This window comes from Myxine glutinosa, chromosome 1 (genome assembly GCF_964187855.1).
Source record: "Myxine glutinosa chromosome 1, kmMyxGlut1.1, whole genome shotgun sequence".
Lineage (NCBI taxonomy): Eukaryota > Metazoa > Chordata > Myxini > Myxiniformes > Myxinidae > Myxine > Myxine glutinosa.
Window position 1 is genome coordinate 279,728,641 of NC_136261.1, and position 27,884 is coordinate 279,756,524.

General features: G+C 41.5%; 1 protein-coding gene across 1 annotated transcript in view; it reads right to left on the minus strand.

Moving 5' to 3' along the window:
• POLR1A (RNA polymerase I subunit A) overlaps nucleotides 1–27,884 on the minus strand; it is a 106,560-nt gene that overhangs the window by 23,696 nt on the left and 54,980 nt on the right. Inside the window, exons 21-31 of the mRNA XM_068132944.2 lie at nucleotides 15,839–15,991; nucleotides 14,972–15,054; nucleotides 12,542–12,707; nucleotides 12,077–12,363; nucleotides 11,832–11,999; nucleotides 11,239–11,368; nucleotides 8,638–8,795; nucleotides 5,311–5,416; nucleotides 4,996–5,103; nucleotides 3,003–3,151; nucleotides 2,785–2,896 (exon numbers count right to left, since the gene is read on the minus strand). Coding sequence (XP_067989045.1) covers nucleotides 2,785–2,896; nucleotides 3,003–3,151; nucleotides 4,996–5,103; nucleotides 5,311–5,416; nucleotides 8,638–8,795; nucleotides 11,239–11,368; nucleotides 11,832–11,999; nucleotides 12,077–12,363; nucleotides 12,542–12,707; nucleotides 14,972–15,054; nucleotides 15,839–15,991 — 1,620 coding nt within the window. The remainder of the gene's footprint in view (nucleotides 1–2,784; nucleotides 2,897–3,002; nucleotides 3,152–4,995; nucleotides 5,104–5,310; nucleotides 5,417–8,637; nucleotides 8,796–11,238; nucleotides 11,369–11,831; nucleotides 12,000–12,076; nucleotides 12,364–12,541; nucleotides 12,708–14,971; nucleotides 15,055–15,838; nucleotides 15,992–27,884) is intronic.

Sequence of the window (27,884 nt, forward strand, 5' to 3'; positions counted from 1 at the left end):
GACATGGGGAGTCATGCGGTTGGTTGAGACGTCTATCCCGGATCTTTTGAAGCAGTTGCAGTTTTTCTGAAGCAGATCCTTTAATTTTACGGAGGGGCGTGAAATCCCCATGATCAGACATGGATGGTACATGAAGGATGCATGTAGGAGGAGAGCTTTGGGCTGCAGGTTCTACACTCCGTTTTCTTTTGGGCATGCTTGCTGTCGATGTCTACCATCACTGTTAAATGACAAATAAGAAATCACGAATGATGTTAAAAGTGCCTGTGAAAGGAGGCTCTGAGTTTTCAGTGAGGTAACAGAGGTTCTGAGTCATGTTCTACACTAGGGTACTTTTTAGCTGACTAAACCATGTTTAGTGGCATCAAAAGTGCTAATAGCTAAAACATCTAAATTCTTCCACACTAACGTTAGCTATCTAGGCCAATGAAACATTGTGCTAAGTTACTGTAGCTAGCTCAGCTGTCGTGCCTCTTTCTGGTTCAATTCATATACAGAAGTCAACAGATATGTCTCATGTTTGGCATTAACAAAAGTTTAAGTTACACCGACATTAGGAACATACTGTACATAGATGAGGCTAGCTTTAACGTTAGCTAACATGGTGCTAGCTGGCTCAGCTGTTATTCTGCCTGTTTATGATTTCATGCAGAAACTGAAGTCAAGAGTGTGAGTAACATTATAGTTAGCATCTTACCTGGCTAGATTGGAGGATGAATACCAAGAACAACACACAGATGGAATGGAAGACTGAACTTTCAACTGAGGTATTCAATAACATCAACGTTACCAATTGATACGAGCGCGCGACATTACCAATTGATACGAGCGCGCGAGCGCGCATGTTACATGGATGGAAATGTAAAATGGCAGCTATAGCAGCACTAATTTGGATCTCTAGTCTGTCATTTCTGCACTGTGATTGGATAACATAAAAAAATATGTTTGGGAGTTAACAGCAGGAGTTGGTAGATTTTACGTGGGCTGGGTGAGAAACCTTTAAATAAGCAAGTGAAAATCTCTCGCAATACAAAGTCAATGGTGGGAAGAAAAGTTGAGTGGTACCAATGTTACTGCCAATGTCCCGCCCCTATGCAAGACTCAGGAGCATCTTGTTGACATTTAACCTTGAAAATACCTGGGTTTAGACCCCTTATGTACCATGTTAAGTTATCTGCAGTATTAACGTATCCTTATCATTTGTAAAACTGATTATTTTGTAATTACAGCATTAATATGCATACTAGTATACCATAGACACATGTAATCATGTTATGAATAGTTCTATCATGATCTATGCCCTTCAAAACATGGGTCTAGACACCTTCATTTTTCAATTATCTGCAATATTGGCTGAGATATGTCAAAAATCGTTTTTTTGATAATGGCAGCAGTAATTTGCATAAAAATGGTATGTGGGACATTTTTTCAGCTTGGGGCCATAGCTAGTCATTTTCTACACATTTTTTCCAATCTAGAAACACTGATTAGAAGTATATCTCCGGGGGGTGCAGGGGGACCTAGTCTTCCTACTAGACTAGTAAGATTCTAAGATTCCTCTTTTCTCCCACCTCTGGAACAAACTCCCACACTCTCTAAAATCCCTCTCCTCCCTCCAGGTCTTTAAAACGGCTGTTCACCACCATCTCTTATCTTCCCCCATCCAAAACCTTGATCTTTTCTACCCCCGTTAAAACACCCCAAATCTGCTTCTTTCAATCCCCAACTTCCTTCCTGAAATTCCTAGAAGTGTTCATTTGCTTTGTACCGTGTACCCCTCCCTCGTCCCTCTGCCCTCCTCCTCCCACAGATCTACCGACATCTGTTCTCTTCTGTTGTTGTGCTTGTGTGCTTCCCTCTCTCTCCCCTCTCGTCTCCCGCTCCCTTGATTGCATGTTTTGTATGTCTGTGCATGTTTTCATGTTCAATGTGTTAGCTCTTACACGAGCCTCGATTCTATATTTTTTAAAAAGAAAAGAAAAAAAAAGCACCATTCCATCATGATTATTAAAAACTGTTGTCAGAAAGGCTTGGCGTGTTTATATCCAGAGGCACAGGACCTCATGCACACATTTGATTGGTAGTTGTGGAACACTTCAGACGTACGAAATGGCCAAGATGTGACATCGTAGATATGAAGACAGAGTTTAGTGTAGTACCAGTAATTCTAAAATGCCGACAAGACAAACTATTATAGTTGTATACAAAACCTAGTCTCACGGAAGAGTGAGGTGTCAGAGCAAAACTGTAACGTGCCGATATTGTGACAGTGGAGCAACAGATGTACGTAACAAGGAAGGGGAAGAACGAACCGGGAAAAGAGGAGTTATAGGACAGGGGGAAAGCCAGCAACCTGCAAGAAGAGGGTTGGGTAAGAAGAGGTGCAAAGCCGAAATTGGTAGAAAAGGTAGGAAAGGTTGGTAGAAAAGATGGAGGATGACATGAGATGGCGGAGCATCGCAGAGTTAAACACCTGGAGAGAAGATTATGATTGAAGGTGGGTATTGCTAAAAATTTGCTGAAAATTGCAAAGAACACTTGTTTTTATTTTTAAAATATGAAATAGCTTGCATGTGTTACATTCATCCTCGCATCCTCCAAACTGGCAACCCTGAAGCACAATTTAAATTAGTCTTAAAAAAAAAAAGTGACCAAAGACGATGCAAATCTTAACTATAGTTCAAACCATCAACCATAAGGTTTAAGAAAGAGGAGAAGTTAAATTGAGAAGAAAAAATTGAATGAAAAGCGGAAAGTTACGCTGAAGGAGTTGTAATGACAAACCTCACACCACCCTGTCGATGCGTTGTACATATAATTATCTATGGAGGAGGAAAGAGACAAAACAGCATTCACTCTGTCCATGTCCGATGAAGTCTTCACACTTTTCTTGGGCCTATGGTGGGTGGAATAGAAAATATATAAAATGCCCTCAGAAGGCTCTATTGTAACCCATATAATCAATAAATCGTGACCTTTTAGTCTACAAGTATAGTGCTTACACTTTAAGCTGTCGAAACCTTTCAACTTCCTCCATTTCCTTTTCTTCTTCTACCTTTTCTTCCTCTTGTTTAATCTTCAAGCCTTCTTCTTCTTCATCCTGCAAGTCATCTTTCGTTTCATCCACCTCTTCATCACTTTCATATTCAACCTGGAACACAGGTGGATCGGGAAGAGTTGCAGAAACGTGGATCTAATTGAAAAGAGCTGCCTTCACAACAAAGTTGCAATGAGCTCAAAGACAGACGAGTTTTTTTTAACCCAATGAGCATACTTTTAGTTATACTATGTTAAATGCTCGAACAAATCAATGGAAGTACTGATGCCCATGATGAGTCCTTGATGAGCTTTGAAAAATATCCTCGGGCTAATGTTGCACGTTACCCACTCCATGCAAACATCCAATAATTGAAGAATCGATAGGCATTATACATAACTGGGGTACTCTTCAATTCACCAATCGTATGAAACCACACATAAACAGCCACAGTTGATTCAGTCTCAGCTTGGTGCAGTGGAAAAAGCAGAGATTTGGGGGAAGGAAAGGGGGACACACAAACAAAAAATATGTTTTTGTACAAGTTATCACCCAAGAGAAAATGAAAAACAAAGATTTGTTTGCAAATACACCAATTGGTTGAAGTATGTTATGATGGAATGCTTCCTTTTCACGAGCCAGCCTTGTGAAGAGAGCATACTTTGTTTAGCAACAACTCGATAAACCTCACACCACCCTGTCGATAGGCAGCACATACAGTGATCTGGGCTTTATGACAGAGTGGCCAGACGGAAGCCTCTCCTCAGTGAAAGACACATGAAAGCCCGCTTGGAGTTTGCAAAAAAACACCTAAAGGACTCTCAGACTGTGAGAAACAAGATTCTGTGGTCTGATGAAACCAAGGTTGAACTGTTTGGCTTCCGTCTGGCCACTCTGCCATAAAGCCCAGATCGGTGGGGTGTTGCAGCGATGGTTGTCCTTCTGGAAGTTTCTCCCATCTCCACACAGGATCTCTGGAGCTCAGCCAGAGTGACCATCGGGTTCTTGGTCACCTCTCTTACCAAGGCCCTTCTCCCCCGATTGCTCAGTTTGGCCGGGCGGGCAGCTCTAGGAAGAGTCCTGGTTGTTCCAAACTTCTTCCATTTAAGAATTATGGAGGCCACTGTGCTCTTGGGAACCTTCAATGCAGCAGAATTTTTTTTGTAGGCTTCCCCAGATCTGTGCCTCGACATAATCCTGTCTGTGAGCTCTGCAGGCAGTTCCTTCGACCTCATGGCTTGGTTTTTGCTCTGATATGCATTGTCAGCTGTGAGACCTTATATAGACAGGTGTGTGCCTTTCCAATTCATGTCCAATCAATTGAATCTACCACAGGTGGACTCCAATCAAGGTGTAGAAACATCTCAAAGATGATAAAGAGAAATGGGAGGCACCTGAGCTAAATTTCAAGTGTCATAGCAAAGGGTATGAATACTTATGTAAATGTGATATTTCAGTTTTTTATTTTAAATAATTTTGCAAAACTTTCTAAAATCCTGTTTTCTCTTTCCATTATGGGGTATTGAGTGTGGATTGATTTGGGAAAAAATGAATTTAAACGATTTCAGCATAAGGCTGCAACATAACAAAATGTGAAAAAAGTGAAGGGGTCTGAATACTTTCTGAATGCACTGTATGCAGAGAAGGAAAACAAAAATATTTTTATTTGAGAAATAAATAAATAAAAGGGAAAAGAGGATGAGTGAAGGGATATAAGTAACTAAGGAGAGAAAGTCAGAGGAGCATACTTTGTTTATCAACATCTCAATAAGCATCTCTTCCTTGCTAATGAAAATGAAACATTACATTAGTGAGAAGATGGAACACAATGCAAGAAATCATGATGAAAGGAAATAAAACAATGAAATTGGTATTGTTGAGTGGCCTGCATGGGGTGGTCAATATTGGCCAGCATAATGGTAAGGTGAGAGAAATAGAACAATGCTAGTCAGTTTAACCTCTTCAACTTGCTTTGCAGTCAACTTCGTATCCGTCGCATCACCATCTCCATCTGTCGGCTCTGTATCTACTGGTTCCTCAGCCAGTACCTCATCTTCCTGTCCATCCTGTTAAACACACATTTAATCTTCACCTCCATCATTACTTACCTCTGCCAGAATCCATAGCATCTTGTACTGCACACGTACAATCTAAACATCCATTGTTGGCTTCAGATAATACATATAGTAAGTAGCAGGCCTTTCTATGTCTTTCCCTTTTCTCTCCAATGAAAGTCATAAGAATCTCACTCGACGCCTTAAATCCCTGCTCACCTCCCCTTTGCCTCCATCACCATCCCCATCCATTGCTTTCGACACTTGCACTTTGCCGACTCGAGCTCCAGCCAATCGAATCTTGCGCAACAGAAGCTGAAAAAATCTTGTGGAAGAAAGAAGTGTGATTTAGCAAAAACCAATGAGACAACTGGTTACATTTCACCAGCTACGTGTTTATTAAGCATAACACAAACTATAATGCAGAAATGGTCATATACATTACACGTATGTAAAAAGGGCAAACAAAAACAATTTTATTTGAGAAAGAAATAAGAGGAAGGAAAGAAAAGGGAAAGGAGGATGAGTGAGGGGATAGGAGTAACTAAGGAGAGGGAAAGACAGAGGAAACTCTCGGTAATTCAAATAATTTCATGAGAGACTTTGTATGGTAAACAATGGAATTAGCAGGAATTGTTTTCGTTGGAGCCATCACTTCTACTGTATAACATACGGCAATCAACACCCGTATCAACTTGCTTATGCAACTTCACTGCACAGAGCGCTCTGCTCAGAGTTTCCAGGAATGACAGCTTGGGATATACAAAGAGAAAAGTGAACAAAAAGAAAGAGATTGGTTTCTGTGCAAAAGTTCTGCCGAAGAACTTGATGGAATTGAGATCAAGCTGCAAGGTGTAATCGTACGAGGATGCCAATGGATAGAAATCACCACCAGGGCATATACATGATGGAGCCATGTACCATACCAGACTTGCTTCTGGCCCATTGACCTCTATTTGCCCTGTAGTTTTTTGCACTTTTAGTCCATGCCATTATTGTATAATCTGCAGCTGCATGGGATCTGCTAAAATATATAAAGCAAATCTGGGTCTTGACCAGTTGATTTGTGTTGAAACACACAGGACGTTTTTGCCAGTTTTCAAGTAACAATGGCAGTTATTATTGCATTGCTGAAAGTGTTTTCAGGAAGGTGAATGCATGCTACATCTCATAGGTACGACCTTTTTAAATGGCAATTGAGTGCCGAGTCTGAAACAATCATGCTGGGAGGGCCAAGATGGCAAAGAGCTTATTGAACCTTGCTTTACGATCGAGCTCTATAAAAAATGAACTGCACCTAAAGGTAAACATCACTTCCACCATAATACCAAATCCTTCAGCATTTTTACTTTCTAAATAATTTCCATAATCCAGTGTGGACATTTGTGATTGCTTTGCTTGTTAAACACAGCCATCGTGTCACCAAAGATTGTTTGCCTCGTTACTTGGAGTAAATGTTGGCAATGGAGCAAGGGAAAACTGGACTGGACAGTTACCTTAGAATGCACTCCAAGTTATTGTAAGGGCCTGCCCATTTAGTGTCAACAAAGTAGCCAATGCAATGACTTTGTGAGTTATCATTTGTCAGTGATACAAAAGAGAAATGGCACTACGGTATGGTATGTGTACTGTTATGCAATACAGTGGTGTACAAGAGTAAATGCAGTAATGTACAGAGGTTTGTTCTTTTTACCATCCTGCTTCATCCTTTGGATGACACGACGACCACACTGTATTTGTATTCCACTTGGTGAGAAGAAAAATGTAGCTATTTTTTAGTACCATTCAATGTTGAAGGACCCTTCGACATACTCTTTTTCAAAAAGAAACACAATACTATCTTTAAAATCCACACCAAATTATGGCCAAGTACATTGATAAAGAGTTTTATAACGTGATGGCAAAGGCAGCGAGTCACACCTTAAGTGCCGTTCATTTGTATTTCGCTCCATTGTAATGACGTACAACATGCTCTTTTGTCATTTTGACCCACAACACATGCTCCAAAATTGGCACTCTGATTAAGCTTCCCCCTACAGGATAGAGAAAGGCATATACCTGTTTGCTATCTCATTATACCTAGATCTGTTTTTACGATTAGTGACCCCAATTTTTAATGGTGTTTTAATTATTTTTTTAGAGTTTATTCGACCCTTCGAAGTACTAAACCACCATTTGGAGTTTTGTTATATATATATATATATATTGTATATATATATATATATATATATATATATATATTCTTCCTGCACTCCAAATTTCCGAACTGTATCTATATTCAAACTGTATCTCGGATCCGGCTGGGATTTTCGGAATGAAATTTTGCATCAAGAATGGGAACAACAAGTATGCAGGGTTGACGATTTTTTGACGTTGACCTAATTTTAAGGTCATGACCTGATTATAGATTTTTTTGTTTTTGTTTTTTACTGTAACTCGACTAAGGTTTGGCCGATCAGAACAAAATTGCCCTCTAGATATCTGAGAGTAAGTCGTATTTGCACTTAATTTGCACCATACCCCTCTAGGTTAAAGATCAAATGCCGGTCTAAAGAAGAAAATACGTTTTTTGTCATCGCTCAATTTTGCCAATGTGGAATTTTAAAGACCACTTAACCTTCCCAAGATGTTCTTGCAACATAATCGTGGAAGTGCACTGAAGTTGTGCACCTGATATTTAATTTGTGTGCTTGACCTACTTTTTTCAGATTGTGACGATTAAAAAAAAAAACAAAAAAAAAAACTATCATAACTTGAATAATTTTACTCTGATTTTCATGAGTTTTATGGACAGATTGTAGATGGTGGCAGATTTTCTTAATTTGCACTCTATCCTGAAATGTTGAAGGTCAAGGTCATTGGTGGTCTGAAATAAATATGGCAATCATTAGATCACAAGCTAAGGGTAAGTTGCAGATGATCACCAAGGGCAAGCCTCCCTGGGTCCGGGCTTACCCTTGGTGATTGCAGATATCAAGTTTTAATTGAGCCTGTTGAAGTGAACGCCAATGAAATGTCACATGTAACCACGGTTTATGGAACTGCCTTCCGTAAGTTGGTCAATCAGACAATTTCCTCAGGGGCTTCAAGTAGACTCTGCACCAGGGTCTCGTTATCACCATCCATACCAGCAAACTTTTCCACTGCAATTAGGCTCTTACCTAATTTTACTATCTTACTTACAGACAAGAAAGGCACATCATGACCACTTGAATATCAAAATGAAAACATGGACAGCTGGTTTAATGTCGAGGTCCAGGCACTCAACCTGATGATGCCTCGGCCTTCAAACGGCAGTCACTTGTGTGAGTCAAACTGATATGTTATTGAATGTATGTACAAGTAATGCATGTACAACTTCTTATATTAACTAAAATAATAATTTGCCCTCGAATGTACAAGTTCCTCTGTTAGTTTAAAAACAGTTTTGGGCTCAAACCTATTTTGCATCAAAGCACATGACAATGCTCTTTTCCTGCAAAATACAGCTCCAACACTCTTACACAAACCTGGAATTGTTTATATCAAATAAACAGAGAAACAAACCTCCTCTCCAAGTAGTGTAGAAAGATATAGGGAGTAATTGGTGGAGGAAGGTGTGATCGTGTGAGCAGATGAAAGGTTATTTTGATCAACCTCTTGTTTTCTTTATCCTTATCCTTGTCAACCTTGAAACCTGCCCAAACGTCCAACTTTTCAAGTACCTGAAGGGAAAACTTTAATTAGTGCATCAATCTAAAGTTAAATGTAAGTGATCGGTAAGCCACTGTGTTTGCCTTTTTTTTCTTTTTTTTTTTTAAATACAAGAGTCTACACTAATGGAGGAGATCAACGACAAAGGGCAGCAGGTTCCAAAACTACCAGTGGGTATGGGGGGGGGGGGGAGGAGGGGAAAAAGGGGGGCAGAAGGGTAATTGGCATACACAAGGAGGAAAAGAGATAATATACAAATGAGCAACAATAGCCCAGAGAGGAACAGAATGGGAAAGAATCAGTGTTCGTAGAAGTGATCATGGATGTGCATGGGTGAGTGCATGGAGTAGTGATGGGTGGTGCATTTGAAAGACAGAAATTAAGACAAGACAACAGATAGAGGAAGACAGTTCCACAATCTAGAGAACTAGGGCATGCCCGTACTATATATAAGCTAGGACGTGCCCGTACGTGGGTGCCCGTTCCTTGCCAAAAAAAAAAAAAAAAAAAAATTTGTGTAGGGGTGTGTGTGTGTGTGTAAACATCCTAGGGTGTGCCCGTACGTGGGTGCAAAAAAACATGCGTGCAAACAACAACAACAAAAAAAAAACTTTGAAACCACGTGGCAGTAACGACCACAGAACCCCCCCCTCTATTTACATGAATGGTTTGGTCCATTCGCAACGACCACAGAACCCCCCCCTCTATTTACATGAAATGGTTTGGTCCAAAGCGAACGGCTTGCGGTGTTTGGTAAAGAAATCGCCATAGCTCGGTAACTACTTGTCCGATTAATTTCAAACCTTGAAAAGGCACATCCTCGGGTCCCCAGCAATATACCTGGCAAGTTTAAAGTATATCGGACCCGTGGTTGTCGAGAAACAGCGGTCACAGACAAACATACACACATACACACATACACACATACACACAGAGATTAATGGAATTATAGATAGATGTAGAGACATATGAATACAGGTGGTGGGCCATCAGCTTGGACTTTGGGACGGCGAGGTGTTTGTAAGCATTTTCACCTGTATTCACTCAAATACATATCTCTAAAATGTCCCTCAGAGGTCATGCTTTTTCAACAGAAAGACATGCAAGCCATTTCCATTCCATTTTAAATACAGCCTCAATATGAAAAAGAAACTTGGCAATTATGTATTAATAATCTATCTATAATTCCAGTAATCTCTGTGTGTATGTGTGTGTGTATGTATGCGACAACGATTTCTCGACAACTACCGGTCCGATATACTTGAAACTTGCCAGGTATATTGCTGGGGACCCGAGGATGTGCCTTTTCAAGGTTTGAAATTAATCGGACAAGTACTTACCGAGCTATGGCGATTTAGCCGTTCGCCGTTCGCTTTGGCGTTGCGAATGGACCAAACCATTGCATGTAAATAGAGGGGGGGGTTCTGTGGTCGTTGCGAATGGACCAAACCATTCATGTAAATAGAGGGGGGGGTTCTGTGGTCGTTACTGCCACGTGGTTTCAAAGTTTTTTTTTGTTGTTTGCACGCATGATTTTTTGCACCCACGTACGGGCACGCCCTAGGATGTTTACACACACACACCCCTACACAAATTTTTTTTTTTTTTTTTTTTTGGCAAGGAACGGGCACCCACGTACGGGCACGTCCTAGCTTATATATAGTACGGGCATGCCCTAGTAATAATAATAATAATAATGGGCTTGAATTGAATAAATAAAAATCATAATACCTGTGTCCAAAGATGCTCATGTATTTTTTGAGCCAATTTATATGAGTTGTCGAAGGGAAGATGTAAAATAAAGGTCTGTGCAACATACTGATGTTGTGTTGTACACAGCATGTAGCTGCTGAATGAATGAATGAATGAAAAAAAATTCTAGGGGTATAATTTCTGGTGGTATAATTGGTATAATTGTATGGTGTGGCTGGTGGTATAATTATAATTGTATGGTGTGGCTGGTGGTAAAGTGTGGCTGGTGGTATAATTTCTAGGGGAGGGGGTCGGGAGTAGAGGGAAAGGTGGACGGCAGTCCCACCGATGTGGTGCCCCTTGAAGGTGAAGACAGGGATTTGGAATTTGTTCAGGGTGCCAACAATTAAATAACTTGCTCACTTTTTTTGAAAGACTGAAGGAAAGGTCTATTGAAAGAAAGGTTGACAGATGGGCCCCCAGCTGAACGTCACATCTGAGGGGTTACATACTCATTGAACCGAGGGAAATACCAGGATGATGGTTCATAGTTGGGTCAATAATTGAACCTTATCGACCTATCTGTGCTATCTCTAACAAGTTGATAAAGCAGACATTAAAATCCCTTTTCTAAAATGACTGAAAACAAGATAAAGGTGCTTAAACATGAAAAAAAGTCAACCACACAGATTGTAGGTTTATTTGTATCAATTTTGAAACTCCATGCAAAGGGGCCGAAACGTGTATGGCTGTGAGATGTACCTCTGAGAGTCTGATCGGACTCAAGGAGTGCTGAAGAGCAACGGCACGTTCCCGTTGAGAAGGTTTGAAGGGCACTATCATGGCAGGGGTCTTTATTTGAATTCCAGCCACCATGAGGATCTCTCTAAGGCTACAGGATCACAAGGGGTGGACAGAGAAAAGTTAGAAAGATTGAGATACTGATATGTGGAGAAGAATAGAACAAGTGGAAGCAAAAAATTGTTTTTGTGTATTAGAACTAAAATGCCAATCAAACAACATTTAGAAATATAATTGGTGCAGGGGACAACTGAAAAACAACAACAACAAAGATTTCACATTGCCCCCAAGTTATAATCAAATAAATAAAGCTGAAATAACGTTTTTTTTTTTTTTTTTTGTATACTGAATCGAGGCTCGTGAAAGAGCTAACATTTATTTCACTAACAAAACAACCAGACAAACAAAATATACAAAAAGAGGGAGCGGAAGACAAGATGGGGAGAGAAGGGGAAGCACACAACCACAACATTTGAGAGCAGGGAGAAGTGTGGGAGGGAGAGGGCTTGGGGGGAGGAGGCATGGGAAGGGGGGGGGGGGGGACTGATCATTACCGTGGTATCCCCAGAGTGACGTTCATTTCTCCTCGTCCGGCGAAATGGAAGGTGTTCAGGGTCATCTGGGTGGAGGGCTCGCCAACGCTCTGGGCCGCAACGAGACCCACAGCTTCACCAGGATGGCAAAGAGCTGAACGCCATACTGCTGCCAAGACATTGCGCAGTCTGGACCACACAACACAATACAGTCAGGTACCTGAGGTAGAGAATACCTTCGTATGTGCTGTGGGCAGTCAGCTCACCTATCAGTTGATATGTCAGGAGCATCCTTGTTACCATTATTTTTGAGGTAATCATGCACTGCGTCGGCAAAATACTCTGACATTGCCCCCAGGTTAGAATCAGGTCGCCAGAGGGAAGAACAAGGGTCCAGACTACGAATTGGCCTCGGCGAAACCCAGCATCGGGTGGAAGCACTGTGGGAATCGAGCGATTTGCGCCAGCGCCGACACCTACGATGCCAGCGGTGGCATCGTGTTGGATTTGAGAGAAGCAATACTTGGTCCAGACTGCATGCTTTGCTCAGAGTCTATGGGTCGGACAAAACAGTAAAAGCTAAAGTGGCAAGGAAAGACTAATTAAGGAAAAGACAGCAGCATTATCCTCACAAGGGTGGAATGCAAGGTGTTCAGGGTCATCTGGATGGAGGAGAACAGAAACTACTGAAAGTAAATCACAATAAATGTAGACAAAGAGTAAGGGATAACCTTGTAATTGTTTGCGAGAAAGGGAAGGTGTGGAGATGAGAGAAATGGAGACCGTGTGACATCAATCCCATCATGACCATACAGGAACTGTACAACAGAATTGTCGCTGTCCCTGACTGTGAGGTCGTAACGAACTACGAGGCCTTCTAGATGCTTAATCAAACATCTGAGGACAGCAAGGGAAGTCAGGAAGATAATGCTTACACAAAAGAAGAACAATCCATGCTCACACATGCACATATAGCATTTCTCCTCACCCCCATCCTCTCAACCTCCCTCCTCACCCCCAATAAATAGGATTAAATTCTGACTTTGGCCAAACTACCTGCACACGATAGCCTGTTGCTATGATGGGATTGTGGTAGTGTGCTACTATTACTTTCAAGACGTAATATGGGATCTCTAATCAAAGCATGTAAGAATTGTGTCTTCAATGGCATACAGCATGAAAATGCCCATAAATATTGTTGCGGAAATGATTTATTGGGGGTAAAAAATGCTTAATATCGCGTATTTATTTCTACATATTAAAAGTTTAGAGTAAGCGTCGAGTGATTAAATGTCATTTCAGATACTGTCTAAATTAAATGTCTAATTGTGGAGATTTAGATTGTTCCAGGGGGCAGCTTCTCCAAATCTCCACATATCTCAATCTTTCTAACTTTTCTCTGTCCACCCCTTATGATCCTGTAGCCTTAGAGAGATCCTCATGGTGGCTGGAAGTCAAATAAAGACCCCTGCCATGATAGTGCCCTTCAAACCTTCTCAACAGGAACTGGCAATTATGTATTAGTTGCTCTTCAGCACTCCATGATTAAATGTCTAATTTACGTAGTTATAGACGTCAAACCCACCCCATTGTGTGCGTCTAAAAATCCTCATCCTTGCAAAGCCTTATCTATCCTTATCCTCCATTTGTGTCTTAAATGTTCCCTTTTCACCACACTAGAACAATTCATCAAGTTTAGGCAGCAAAAATTGTTGTGTTCTCCCAACATTTGCCACCTTGCCTCAGCAATGGGAACAAACTGCAGCACATCTGGGGAGAAGGTCTTTGACTCACCTACCGGTCGTGGCGTGGACTAATTGTAGATGAAATATTAGGGGCGCACATTGTCATCATTGACATTGGCGGGCCAAGCTATAAAGGCGCGAGTTACCAGAATGAGGTGCTATTACCCCGGAAGCGCTGAACAGGAAGCTGCCCCCTGGAACAATCTCAAGGAGGAAGAAGCCACGCCCTGCCCTGCAGAGGCGAAGCCCCCTCCACCAAGACATGTCCATCCCCCCTCGCTGTCTGCAAAAGACAATTACCATCTGCACTGGTTCTCTTCGCAAGCAACTTCATCAGGTTTGGCCCAATAACTCTGCTGTCCCGTGACTTTCCACTGTCTCTCCATTGTGAGTGCAAGGCCTTAAGACATTGTTTAATTAAGAATCTGCCATCCATTGCTCGATATGTTCACGGGCACGTGTGTCAGTATTGGGTGAATTGGGGATGGAATTATTAATATTGTATCCATTTGGTTATCGTTTGCTTATTGTACATTCTCGACCATGTTATTGCCCTAATGTAATTTACAAATCTGACTCGGTCTTTGGCTGATTCTGTTTCTCCTGACGGTTTTACAAAACCTGTCAAAGGTAAATAGGTAAATTGGTCGCACCGTCCTCCCCCCCCCCCCTCTCCACCCCCACCGTACTGCCAAAGGATCCTGTCACAGTGTCACATGGTCAAGGTTTGCTTGGCCTCATAGGAACGATCATGTGGAAGCCAATCAGCGCGACGCTCGCTCGATTTAAGGATGTCCGCCTGCACGTTAACGCAGCCTTAAACGCAAAGACCCTGCAGTGGGTCTGTGAAATGGGTGACCGTTGTGGTTGTTTTTACGAGACTCGCCGGATTCAAACCGGGAAACCGGAATGGTCTGGCGACTGCCACAATATATACATGGCGCATTCAAAATGTTTGACAAGCGAACGAGACACACAACAATCCACAAAATATTAACGTTGTTTGAATGAATAATGAATGATCGTTTTGAGGACAAAATAAAAATTCAATGTACGAGTAAATATATTATGAAGAAAAAACATTTCTTTGCCGTTTATTGATAAATAGAATGGCATTTCTTTCAAAATTGTATCTTGTTCCCAAAAGTTTTTGAATGCCATATTATCACGCACATGCACACGCACACAACTTATGCAAGAGGTTCATGTTGCATTAAAACACAGAAACACTTGCAAACAATTGCAATGTTCTTGCAAAATGCATCTTGCAAGGCTATGGAGAAGAAAGTAAAATGAAAGAGTAAAAGGAAGAGAATAATACAACCAATTCAATGTTGGCAAATAAAGTAAAAGACAGCAAAAGTGTTGGGTTCAGAGATCTATTATAATGAGTCAGAAAGGAAAAGACAAACTGACCTCTGCAAGTAACCAGAACGACTGGTTTTCACAGCAGTGTCCACAAGACCTTCTCTCCCAGCCATGCAGTGAAAGAAATATTCCTGCAATGAAAGCAGCAATCAAACCCCACAGCTACGTAAAGGAAACAACAAAATTATATGGGAGATGGCTACAAAAGAAAGGAATAGTTACCAATCTTTCCAGATACAAACATTTATCAAGCAAAAGCAAAAAATGAAATAATTTAAACAATCATTCCAAATCAATTGCGAAAAGATCACTCCGATCACCAATGATTTTTTTTTTTTAAATACAAAAGTACAACAATGAACATATTTAAGAAATTTGGAAAAACATTCTAGTATTCTACATATTGTAATGGTGGAATGGCTTCCACGACGTTTCGGGTGCTAACCCTTCGTTGGAGGAAAAGAGAGGGAGGCATGTGGAATTACCTCTCGGCTCTCTTTCTCTCTCTCCGATGAAGGGTCAACACCCAAAATGTCAACTTCTCCTTGCTTCCCATGGTGGTTAGCATAATTCACTCAATGACCCGTTGATTTCATCCAATGACATATTCAGCCAATATAAACTGCAAATTTTCATTTAAGTGCTGCCTTCAAGAAAACTAAAAATGTCAAACTTGGTTCTGCTGGTACGGTTTTGCTGCTTAAAATTGTATCTATTCGTAATCAAACTTCATTTTAATATTCCATCGAGAAAGAAATGTTATAATCTCAGAAAGAGCCTGAAAAGAGATCAGACCAAGCAGCGTGTCTTGGAGAGATATCATAGGACTGTTTTTTTTAAAAACACAAACAACAAAAAAAAACCTTTGAGAAATAGTGTACAAAAGAGCACACAAAATAAAAAACAAATATATACCGGGGGTTCTAGGCCGGTTAAGAAGCGCCCCATCACAAATCCCCCTGACCGAGGGGTTGCTGTGTATGGTGGAAAGCAGGGAAGAGTGCGTCCAGAAGGCATCAAAGGTGGTCGGTGTCCCTCCAGTTCAATCTGGCCCAACAAGCTGGAGATCTGGATGTACCAAGGATAAATTACAGACATAGTTGAGAGATTGATGTTTAAAAGCAAAACAGGTTGAAATTTCAGTTGAAATCTATTTATTAGTCCCCTACCGGTTTCACTGGAGAGGACTATAGGTATGCTCCCTGTCTGTCTATCCGTCCCACCTGTGGTTTTCCAGACTTTTCCCAATACCCTTAACATATTCAACTTATGCTTGGTAGATGGCTTTATTATAATAACTTAAAGAACGAGAACGGCACTCAGCAGAGAGCATACCTCTGCCTGGTTGGCCATATCACTCAATGTTGAAGAATCACTTAAGAATTAAATAATCCTCATATTCGAATCCATATTCAGATCTTCACCACAATCGAATCTATTTGTCCTTGTCAGACACCCAACCGGTCCACCAAGTTTCATCCAAATCCGTCCACCACTTTTTGAGATATCCTGCTATGTATCGTTTTGGCCCTATCTCCAATGGTGAATAATCATTTTTAAAATTCCAGTAGCAGGATCCGAATCCGGATCTGGATCTTCACCAAAATTTAACAATTTCGTCCTTGTGACATATGCTACATCTTTGCCAAATTTCGTCCGAATCCACCCACAACTTTTTGGGATATTTTGTTCACAAACAAACAAGCAAATGAAAAATCGGTCAGAGACCAAGGACTTGCCGGAACGTACTTTTTTATCGGCCGGAATGTACTTATATCGATGTATTTTCAGTGGTTTTTAAGGCTTTTGTGTTGAAACAAATATGGCGGCCGAACCACATGACCGATGACGTCATCATTATTTTTTTTCTAAACGAATTTATTCTTAGATTATGCTCAATAAATTTCATCTTGATCGGATGAAGTTTTGTACTTGCCGAATTATGACGTCATAATGGAGGAACCTATGACATCATTAACCTATTTTATTCCCCATGGAAAGTTCTTTACAATGAGCCATGTCTCAATTTTTTCAATTCAGCACTTTCGGAGATATAGAGGTGCAAAGTTTTTCGGTTTTTCCAAGATGGCGGCCGAACCACATGACCGATAGCATCATCATTATTATTTTTCTCCAGTTTATGCCGACATGGTGCTCACGAAATTGCATCTTGATTGGATGAAGTTTTGTACTTGTTGAATTATCGAATTATGACGTCATAATGGAGGCCTTGAGCCGAGAGAGTTAAAAATTGGGCACAGTCTATTCCAGGGCAAGACAAATATGTGTGTAAAGTTTGGCGATTCTATGTGCAACGATGTAGACGTAGTACTGCGCACAAACAGACAAACAGACAGACAAACCAACCAACACTTGCCGGAATTTTTTCCAGCAAGTAACAAACGGACAAACAGACAGGGGTGAAAACATAACCTCCATCCACCTTTGGTGGCGGAGGTAACAATATTAAGTTTTGGGGTGTTTCCCCGATTTTCCACCGAGTTATGCCCTTTTTGGACTTAGAAAGTATCACGTATTAATGATACATCGATAGGTTTTCCAGACTTTTTCCCGTTGCCCTTCAACATATTCAACTGAAACTTGGAACATGGCTTTATTCTGATAAGTTACAGAACAAGTTCGACTTTCAGGATATTTCATCAATTTTTTTCATTTGTTAAGGCTTTACTATGCAAAATTACTCATCAAGATATAGTTTCAAAGTATTGTGTTTGTTTATACAACCTGACTGTTGGATTTTAGAAAACTATACCCTGCATAGCATGATATAATACCATGATATATAAATATACCGTGAGGTGAACATCCAGTATATTATATTATCTTTACCTAAACAGTCAAACCGTTTGGACGATGTATTAGTAAATCGGTGGTCGGACCATTGAAGGACTGCTTTACACCCATTGACTGGACAGCGAGCCTGACTCCACCCCAATTATAATCATGCACTACCATTTCATGAAGCAACCTTAGACCTGGGTGTTAATCCATGGCCCAGTGCAAGTGGAATACAACAACAACACAACAACATGCATTTTAAGGCCATTTTCCCTGCTAGAGTAAGGGGTTAGCCTTGCGGTCCCCATGACAATCTTCTCCATTTTGCCCTATTTTCTGCATCTCTCCTTGTTAACCCCCTTGCCCGCATTTCTTCTTCCACCATCTTTAGCCAAGTCTTTCTCGGTCTTCCCCATTTTGTTAAGTGGAATAAAAATAAAAATAAAACCACCTTTAGAGGCCATTTTTCCCCGCAAGCGGGGGTTGGCCTTTTTCGGGGACCGTGGTTGTTGTTGTTTTTTGGTCCCCTTTTTGAAGCAATGTTTTACGGCCGGATGCCCTTCCTGCCGCCAACCCTTTTTGTCGCCTTTTCACGACAAACAGGGAATTACCAGTGAACTGGTACTCAATTTGCCGACCTCGGAAGGATGACAGGCTGAGTCAACCCCCCTGGCGTTAATTCAGCGATCGACCGAGATTCGAACCCAGGATCCTAGGATGCTAGGATCCTAAGCTGGCACCCTAGCCGCTAGCCCGAATGATACCAGGAATATAACTATGATGTATTATATATGCAAATAAGCAGTACGCACGTTTTTGCTTCACGTATGTAGATCAGGCACTTCAGCCTTTGCCACTTAGCCGAGCTAAAATGGTGGAAATATTCTGAAACTGCAACTTATTCTGCAGCTTCGCATTCCTAAAACAAGAAAGAGCAATCAGAGATTGCAGACCCTCGCCAGGACGTGTTTCGAGTGGTTTTTAAGGCTTTTGTGTCCAAAAAAATATGGTGCCCGTACCACGTGACCTATGACGTCATACTTATTATTAAAAAATTATACTGGAGGTGGTGCACCGATGGTGAAAACTTCCTGTCAATCGAACCAACGGTTGCAGAGAAAATCATATTTATTCTGTGCGGACAAACAGACAAATGAAAAATCGTTCAGAGGCCGAGGACTTGCCGGAATTTACTTTTTTATTGGCTATTGAGGACAAATATGGTGGTCGAACCACGTGACCGATGACGTCATCATTAACATTTTATTCCCCATGGAGAGTTCTTTACAATGAGCCATGTCTCAATTTTTTCTATTCAGCACTTTCAGAGATATGGATGTGCAAAATTTTTCGGTTTTTCCAAAATGGCGGCCAAACCACGTGACATATGACGTCATCATTAACAAATTTTATTCCCCATGGAGAGTTCTTTACAATGAGCCATGTCTCAATTTTTTCTGTTCAGCACTTTTGGAGATATAGTGGCGCAACGTTTTGCCGTTTTTCCAAGATGGCGACCGAACCACGTGACTGATGACGTCATCATTTACATATTTTATTCCCCATGGAGAGTTCTTTACAATGAGCCATGTCTCAATTTTTTCTGTTCAGTACTTTCGGAGATATAGAGGTGCAAAGTTTTTCGGTTTTTCCAAGATGGCGGCCGAACCACGTCACCGATGACGTCATCTATTGGGCACAGTCTATTCCAGGGCAAGACCAATATGTGTGCAAAGTTTGGCGATTCTACATGCAACGGTGTAGACGCAGTGCTGCAAACAGACAGACAGACAAACAGACAGACAAATGAAAAATCGGTCAGAGACCGAGGACTTGCCGGAATTTACTTTTTTATCGGCCATTTAGGACAAATATGGCGGCTGAACCACCTGACCGATGACATCAGCATTAACATATTTTATTCCCCACGGAGAGTTCTTTACAATGAGCCATGTCTCAATTTTTTCTGTTCAGCACTTTTGGAGATAGAGGTGCAACGTTTTTCGGATTTTCCAAGATGGCGGCCGAACCACGTGACCGATGACGTCATCACTAACATATTTTATTCCCCATGGAGAGTTCTTTCCAATGAGCCATGTCTCAATTTTTTCTATTCAGCACTTTCAGAGATATGGAGGTGCAATTCTTTTTCCCAAGATGGCGGCCGAACCACGTGACATATGACGTCATCATTAACATATTTTATTCCCCATGGAGAGTTCTTTCCAATGAGCCATGTCTCAATTTTTTCTGTTCAGCACTTTCGGAGAAAAAGAGGTGCAAAGTTTTTCCAAGATGGCGGCCGAACCACGTCACCGATGACGTCATCAATTGGGCACAGTCTATTCCAGGGCAAGACCAATAAGTGTGCAAAGTTTGGCGATTCTACGTGCAACGGTGTAGACGCAGTGCTGCAAACAGACAGACAGACAGACAAACAGACAAATGAAAAATCGGTCAGAGACCGAGGACTTGCCGGAATGTACTTTTTTATCGGCCATTTAGGACAAATATGGCGGCCGAACCACGTGACCGATGACATCATTAACACATTTTATTCCCCATGGAGAGTTCTTTACAATGAGCCATGTCTCAATTTTTTCTGTTCAGGACTTTTGGAGATGTGGAGGTGCAGAGTTTTTCGGTTTTTCCAAGATGGCGGCCGACCACGTGACTGATGACGTCATCATTAACATATTTTATTCCCCATGTAGAGTTCTTTACAATGAGCCATGTCTCAATTTTTTCTGTTCAGCACTTTTGGAGATATAGTGGTGAAATTTTTTGCCGTTTTTCCAAGATGGCGGCCGACCACGTGACATATGACGTCATCATTAACATATTTTATTCCCCATGGAGAGTTCTTTACAATGAGCCAAGTCTCAATTTTTTCTGTTCAGCACTTTTGGAGATATAGTGGCGCAACGTTTTTCGGTTTTTCCAAGATGGCGCCAGAACCACGTGACTGATGACGTCATCATTTACGTATTTTATTCGCCATGGAGAGTTCTTTACAATGAGCCATGTCTCAATTTTTTCTGTTCAGTACTTTCGGAGATATAGAGGTGCAAAGTTTTTCGGTTTTTCCAAGATGGCGGCCGAACCACGTCACCGATGACGTCATCAATTGGGCACAGTCTATTCCAGGGCAAGACCAATATGTGTGCAAAGTTTGGCGATTCTACGTGCAACGGTGTAGACGCAGTGCTGCAAACAGACAGACAGACAAACAGACAAACAGACAGACAAACGAACAGATCAACATACTTGCCAGAAAAAGTTTTCCGGCAAGTAATGAAAAATCGGTCAGAGACCGAGGACTTGCCGGAATGTACTTTTTATCGGCCATTTAGAACAAATATGGCGGCGGAACCACGTGACCGATGATATCATCATTAACATATTTTATTCCCCATGGAGAGTTCTTTACAATGAGCCATGTATCAATTTTTTCTATTCAGCACTTTCGGAGATATGGAGGTGCAAAGTTTTTCGGTTTTTCCAAGATGGCGGCCGACCACGTGACATATGACGTCATCATTAACATATTTTATTCCCCATGGAGAGTTCTTACCAATGAGCCATGTCTCAATTTTTTCTGTTCAGCACTTCCGGAGATATGGAGGTGCAAAGTTTTTCGGTTTTTCCAAGATGGCGGCCGACCACGTGACATATGACGTCATCATTAACATATTTTATTCGCCATGGAGAGTTCTTTACAATGAGCCATGTCTCAATTTTTTCTGTTCAGCACTTTTGGAGATATCGTGGTGCAAAGTTTTGCCGTTTTTCCAAGATGGCGGCCGACCACGTGACTGATGACGTCATCATTAACATATTTTATTCCCCATGGAGAGTTCTTTACAATGAGCCATGTCTCAATTTTTTCTGTTCAGCACTTTCGGAGATATGGAGGTGCAAAGTTTTTCGGTTTTTCCAAGATGGCGGCCGAACCACGTGACTGATGACTTCATCAGTAACATATTTTATTCCCCATGGAGAGTTATTTACAATGAGCCATGTCTCAATTTTTTCTGTTCAGCACTTTCGGAGATATGGAGGTGTAAAGTTTTTCGGTTTTTCCAAGATGGCGGCCGAACCACGTCACCGATGACGTCATCATTTGGGCACAGTATATTAGAGGGCAAGACCAATATGTGTGCCAAGTTTGGTGATTCTACGTGCAACGGTGTAGACGTAGTGCTGCAAACAGACAAACAGACAGACAGACAGACAGACAGACAGACAGATGAAAAATCGGTCAGAGACCGAGGACTTGCCGGAATTTACTTTTTTATCGGCCATTTAGGACAAATATGGCGGCTGAACCACCTGACCGATGACATCATCATTAACATATTTTATTCCCCCTGGAGAGTTCTTTCCAATGAGCCATGTCTCAATTTTTTCTGTTCAGCACTTTTGGAGATAGAGGTGCAACGTTTTTCGGATTTTCCAAGATGGCGGCCGAACCACGTGACCGATGACGTCATCATTAACATATTTTATTCCCCCTGGAGAGTTCTTTCCAATGAGCCATGTCTCAATTTTTTCTATTCAGCACTTTCGGAGATATGGAGGTGATTTTTTTTCCCGTTTTTCCAAGATGGCGGCCGCACCACGTGACCGATGACGTCATCATTAACATATTTTATTCCACATGGAGAGTTCTTGACAATGAGCCATGTCTCAATTTTTTCTATTCAGCACTTTCGGAGATATGGAGGTGCTAGGTTTTTCGGTTTTTCCAAGATGGCGGCCGACCACGCGACTGATGACGTCATCATTAACATATTTTATTCCCCATGGAGCGTTCTTTACAATGAGCCATGTCTCAATTTTTTCTGTTCAGCACTTTTGGAGATATCGTGGTGCAAAGTTTTGCCGTTTTTCCAAGATGGCGGCCGACCACGTGACTGATGACGTCATCATTAACATATTTTATTCCCCATGGAGAGTTCTTTACAATGAGCCATGTCTCAATTTTTTCTGTTCAGCACTTTTGGAGATATAGTGGTGCAAATTTTTGCCGTTTTTCCAAGATGGCGGCCGACCACGTGACATATGACGTCATCGTTAACATATTTTATTCCCCATGGAGAGTTCTTTACAATGAGCCATGTCTCAATTTTTTCTGTTCAGCACTTTTGGAGATATAGTGGTGCAAATTTTTGCCGTTTTTCCAAGATGGCGGCCGACCACGTGACATATGACGTCATCATTAACATATTTTATTCCCCATGGAGAGTTCTTTACAATGAGCCATGTCTCCATTTTTTCTGTTCAGTACTTTCGGAGATATAGAGGTGCAAAGTTTTTCGGTTTTTCCAAGATGGCGGCCGAACCACGTCACCGATGACGTCATCAATTGGGCACAGTCTATTCCAGGGCAAGACCAATATGTGTGCAAAGTTTGGCGATTCTCCGTGCAACGGTGTAGACGCAGTGCTGCAAACAGACAGACAAACAGACAGACAGACAAACAGACAAACAAACGAACAGATCAACATACTTGCCGGAAAAATTTTTCCGGCAAGTAACAAACAAACGAACAGATCAACATACTTGCCGGAAATTTTTTCCGGCAAGTAATGAAAAATCGGTCAGAGACCGAGGACTTGCCGGAATGTACTTTTTATCGGCCATTTAGAACAAATATGGCGGCCGAACCACGTGACCGATGATATCATCATTAACATATTTTATTCCCCATGGAGAGTTCTTTACAATGAGCCATGTCTCAATTTTTTCTGTTCAGCACTTTTGGAGATATAGTGGTGCAAATTTTTGCCGTTTTTCCAAGATGGCGGCCGACCACGTGACATATGACATCATTAACATATTTTATTCCCCATGGAGAGTTCTTTACAATGAGCCATGTCTCAATTTTTTCTGTTCAGCACTTTTGGAGATTTCGTGGTGCAAAGTTTTGCCGTTTTTCCAAGATGGCGGCCGACCACGTGACTGATGACGTCATCATTAACATATTTTATACCCCATGGAGAGTTCTTTACAATGAGCCATGTCTCAATTTTTTCTGTTCAGCACTTTTGGAGATATAGTGGCGCAACGTTTTGCCGTTTTTCCAAGATGGCGACCGAACCACGTGACTGATGACGTCATCATTTCCATATTTTATTCCCCATGGAGAGTTCTTTACAATGAGCCATGTCTCAATTTTTTCTGTTCAGCACTTTTGGAGATATAGTGGTGCAAATTTTTGCCGTTTTTCCAAGATGGCGGCCGACCACGTGACATATGACATCATCATTAACATATTTTATTCCCCATGGAGAGTTCTTTACAATGAGCCATGTCTCAATTTTTTCTGTTCAGCACTTTTGGAGATATAGTGGTGCAAAGTTTTGCCGTTTTTCCAAAATGGCGGCCGACCACGTGACATATGACGTCATCATTAACATATTTTATACCCCATGGAGAGTTCTTTACAATGAGCCATGTCTCAATTTTTTCTGTTCAGCACTTTTGGAGATATAGTGGCGCAACGTTTTGCCGTTTTTCCAGGATGGCGACCGAACCACGTGACTGATGACGTCATCATTTCCATATTTTATTCCCCATGGAGAGTTCTTTACAATGAGCCATGTCTCAATTTTTTCTGTTCAGTACTTTCGGAGATATAGAGGTGCAAAGTTTTTCGGTTTTTCCAAGATGGCGGCCGAACCACGTCACCGATGACGTCATCAATTGGGCACAGTCTATTCCAGGGCAAGACCAATATGTGTGCAAAGTTTGGCGATTCTACGTGCAACGGTGTAGACGCAGTGCTGCAAACAGACAGACAGACAGACAAACAGACAAACAGACAAATGAAAAATCGGTCAGAGACCGAGGACTTGCCGGAATGTACTTTTTTATCGGCCATTTAGGACAAATAGGGCGGCCGAACCACGTGACCGATGACGTCATAATTAACATATTTTATTCCCCATGGAGAGTTCTTTACAATGAGCCATACCTCAATTTTTTCTATTCAGGACTTTTGGAGATGTGGAGGTGCAGAGTTTTTCGGTTTTTCCAAGATGGCGGCCGAACCACGTGACCGATGACATCATCATTAACATATTTTGTTCCCCATGGAGAGTTCTTTACAATGAGCCATGTCTCAATTTTTTCTATTCAGCACTTTCGGAGATATGGAGGTGCTAAGTTTTTCGGTTTTTCCAAGATGGCGGCCGACCACGTGACTGATGACGTCATCATTAACATATTTTATGCCCCATGGAGAGTTCTTTACAATGAGCCATGTCTCAATTTTTTCTGTTCAGCACTTTTGGAGATATAGTGGTGCAAATTTTTGCCGTTTTTCCAAGATGGCGGCCGACCACGTGGCATATGACGTCATCATTAACATATTTTATTCCCCATGGAGAGTTCTTTACAATGAGCCATGTCTCAATTTTTTCTGTTCAGTACTTTCGGAGATATAGAGGTGCAAATTTATTCGGTTTTTCCAAGATGGCGGCCGAACCACGTCACCGATGACGTCATCATTGAGGCACAGTATATTAGAGGGCAAGACCATTATGTGTGCAAAGTTTGGCGATTCTCCGTGCAACGGTGTAGACGCATTGCTGCAAACAGACAAACAGACAGACAAACAGACAAACAGACAAACAGACAAACAAACGAACAGATCAACATACTTGCCGGAAAATTTTTCCGGCAAGTAATGAAAAATCGGTCAGAGACCGAGGACTTGCCGGAATGTACTTTTTTATCGGGCATTTAGGACAAATATGGCGGCCGAACCAAGTGACCGATGACGTCATCATTAACATATTTTATTCCCCATGGAGAGTTCTTTACAATGAGCCATGTCTCAATTTTTTATATTCAGCACTTTCGGAGATATGGAGGTGCAACGTTTTTCGGTTTTTCCAAGATGGCGGCCGAACTACGTGACCGATGACGTCATCAATTGGGCACAGTCTATTCCTGGGCAAGACCAATATGTGCGCATAGTTTGGCGATTTTACGTGCAACGGTGTAGACGTAGTGCTGCAAACAGCCAGACAGACAGACAAACAAACGAACAGATCAACATACTTGCCGGAATCTTTTCCGGCAAGTAACAAACGAACAGATCAACATACTTGCCGGAAAATTTTTCCGGCAAGTAACAAACGAACAGATCAACATACTTGCCGGAATATTTTCCGGCAAGTAACAAACGAACAGATCAACATACTTGCCGGAAAAATTTTTCCTGCAAGTAACAAACGAACAGATCAACATACTTGCCGGAATCTTTTCCGGCAAGTAACAAACAGACAGAGAGACAAACGAACAGATCAACATACTTGCCGGAAATATTTCCAGCAAGTAATGAAAAATCGGCCAGAGACCGAGGACTTGCCGGAATGTACTTTTTTATCGGCCATTTTGGACAAATATGGCGACCGAACCACGTGACCGATGACGTCATCATTATTTGTTTTCTAAACTTGCCGGAATTTAGAAACTTGCCCTAAGACTTGCCCTAATTAGAGACTTGCCCTAAATTGCCTCTAAACTTGCCCCAGATCAACATACTTGCCGGAATTTTTTCCGGCAAGTAATAAACGAACAGATCAACATACTTGCCGGAAATATTTCCGGCAAGTAATGAAAAATCGGCCAGAGACCGAGGACTTGCCGGAATGTACTTTTTTATCGGCCATTTTGGACAAATACGGCGACCGAACCACGTGACCGATGACATCATTATTTGTTTTCTAAACTAATTTATTCCTTGATGATGCTCAATAAATTTCATCTTGATCAGATGAAGTTTTGTACTGGTCGAATTATGACGTCATAATGGAGGCACCTATGACATCATAATTAACATATTTTATTCCCCATGGAGAGTTCATTACAATGAGCCATGTCTCAATTTTTTCTATTCAGCACTTTCGGAGATATAGAGGTGCCAAGTTTTTCGGTTTTTCCAAGATGGCGGCCGAACCACGTGACCGATGACATCATTAACATATTTTATTCCCCATGGAGAGTTCATTACAATGAGCCATGTCTCAATTTTTTCTATTCAGCACTTTCGGAGATATAGAGGTGCAAAGTTTTTTGGTTTTTCCTTGATGGAGGCCGAACCACGTGACCGATGACGTCATCAATTGGGCACATTCTATTCCAGGGCAAGACAAATACGTGTGCAAAGTTTGGCGATTCTACGTGCAACGGTGTAGACGTAGTGCTGCAAACAGACAGACAAACAGATGAAAAATCGGTCAAAGACCGAGGACTTGCCGGAATTTACTTTATCGGCCATTTAGGACAAATATGGCGGTTGAACCACGTGACCGATGACGTCATCATTATTTGTTTTCTAAACTAATTTATTCCTTGATGATGCTCAAGAAATTGCATCTTGATCAGATGAAGTTTTGTATTTGTCGAATTATGACGTCATAATGGAGGCACCTATGACATCATCATTAACATATCTTATTCCCCACGGAGTTCTTTACAATGAGCCATGTCTCAATTTTTTCTATTCAGCACTTTCGGAGATGTAGAGGTGCTAAGCTTTTCCGTTTTTCCAAGATGGCGGCCGAACCACGTGACCAATGACGTCATCACTATTTTTTTTCTCTACCAGTTTATGCTGTCATGTCACTCAAGAAATTGCATCTTGATTGGATGAAGTTTTGTACTTGTCGAATTATCAAATTATGACGTCACAACGGAGGCCTTGGGCCGACAGAGTTAAAAAATTGGGCACAGTCTATTCCAGGGCAAGACAAATACGTGCGCAAAGTTTGGCGATTCTACGTGCAACGGTGTAGACGTAGTGCTGCAAACAGACAGACAAACAGACAGACAGACAGATGAAAAATCGGTCAGAGACCAAAGACTTGCCGGAATGTACTTTTTTATCGGCCATTTTGGACAAATATGGCGGCCGAACCATGTGACTGATGACGTCATCATTAACATATTTTATTCCCCATGGAGAGTTCTTTACAATGAGCCATGTCTCAATTTTTTCTGTTCAGCACTTTTGGAGATATAGTGGCGCAACGTTTTGCCGTTTTTCCAAGATGGCGGCCGAACCACGTGACCGATGACGTCATCAATTTGGCACAGTCTATTCCAGGGCAAGACAAATACGTGTGCAAAATTTGGCGATTCTACGTGC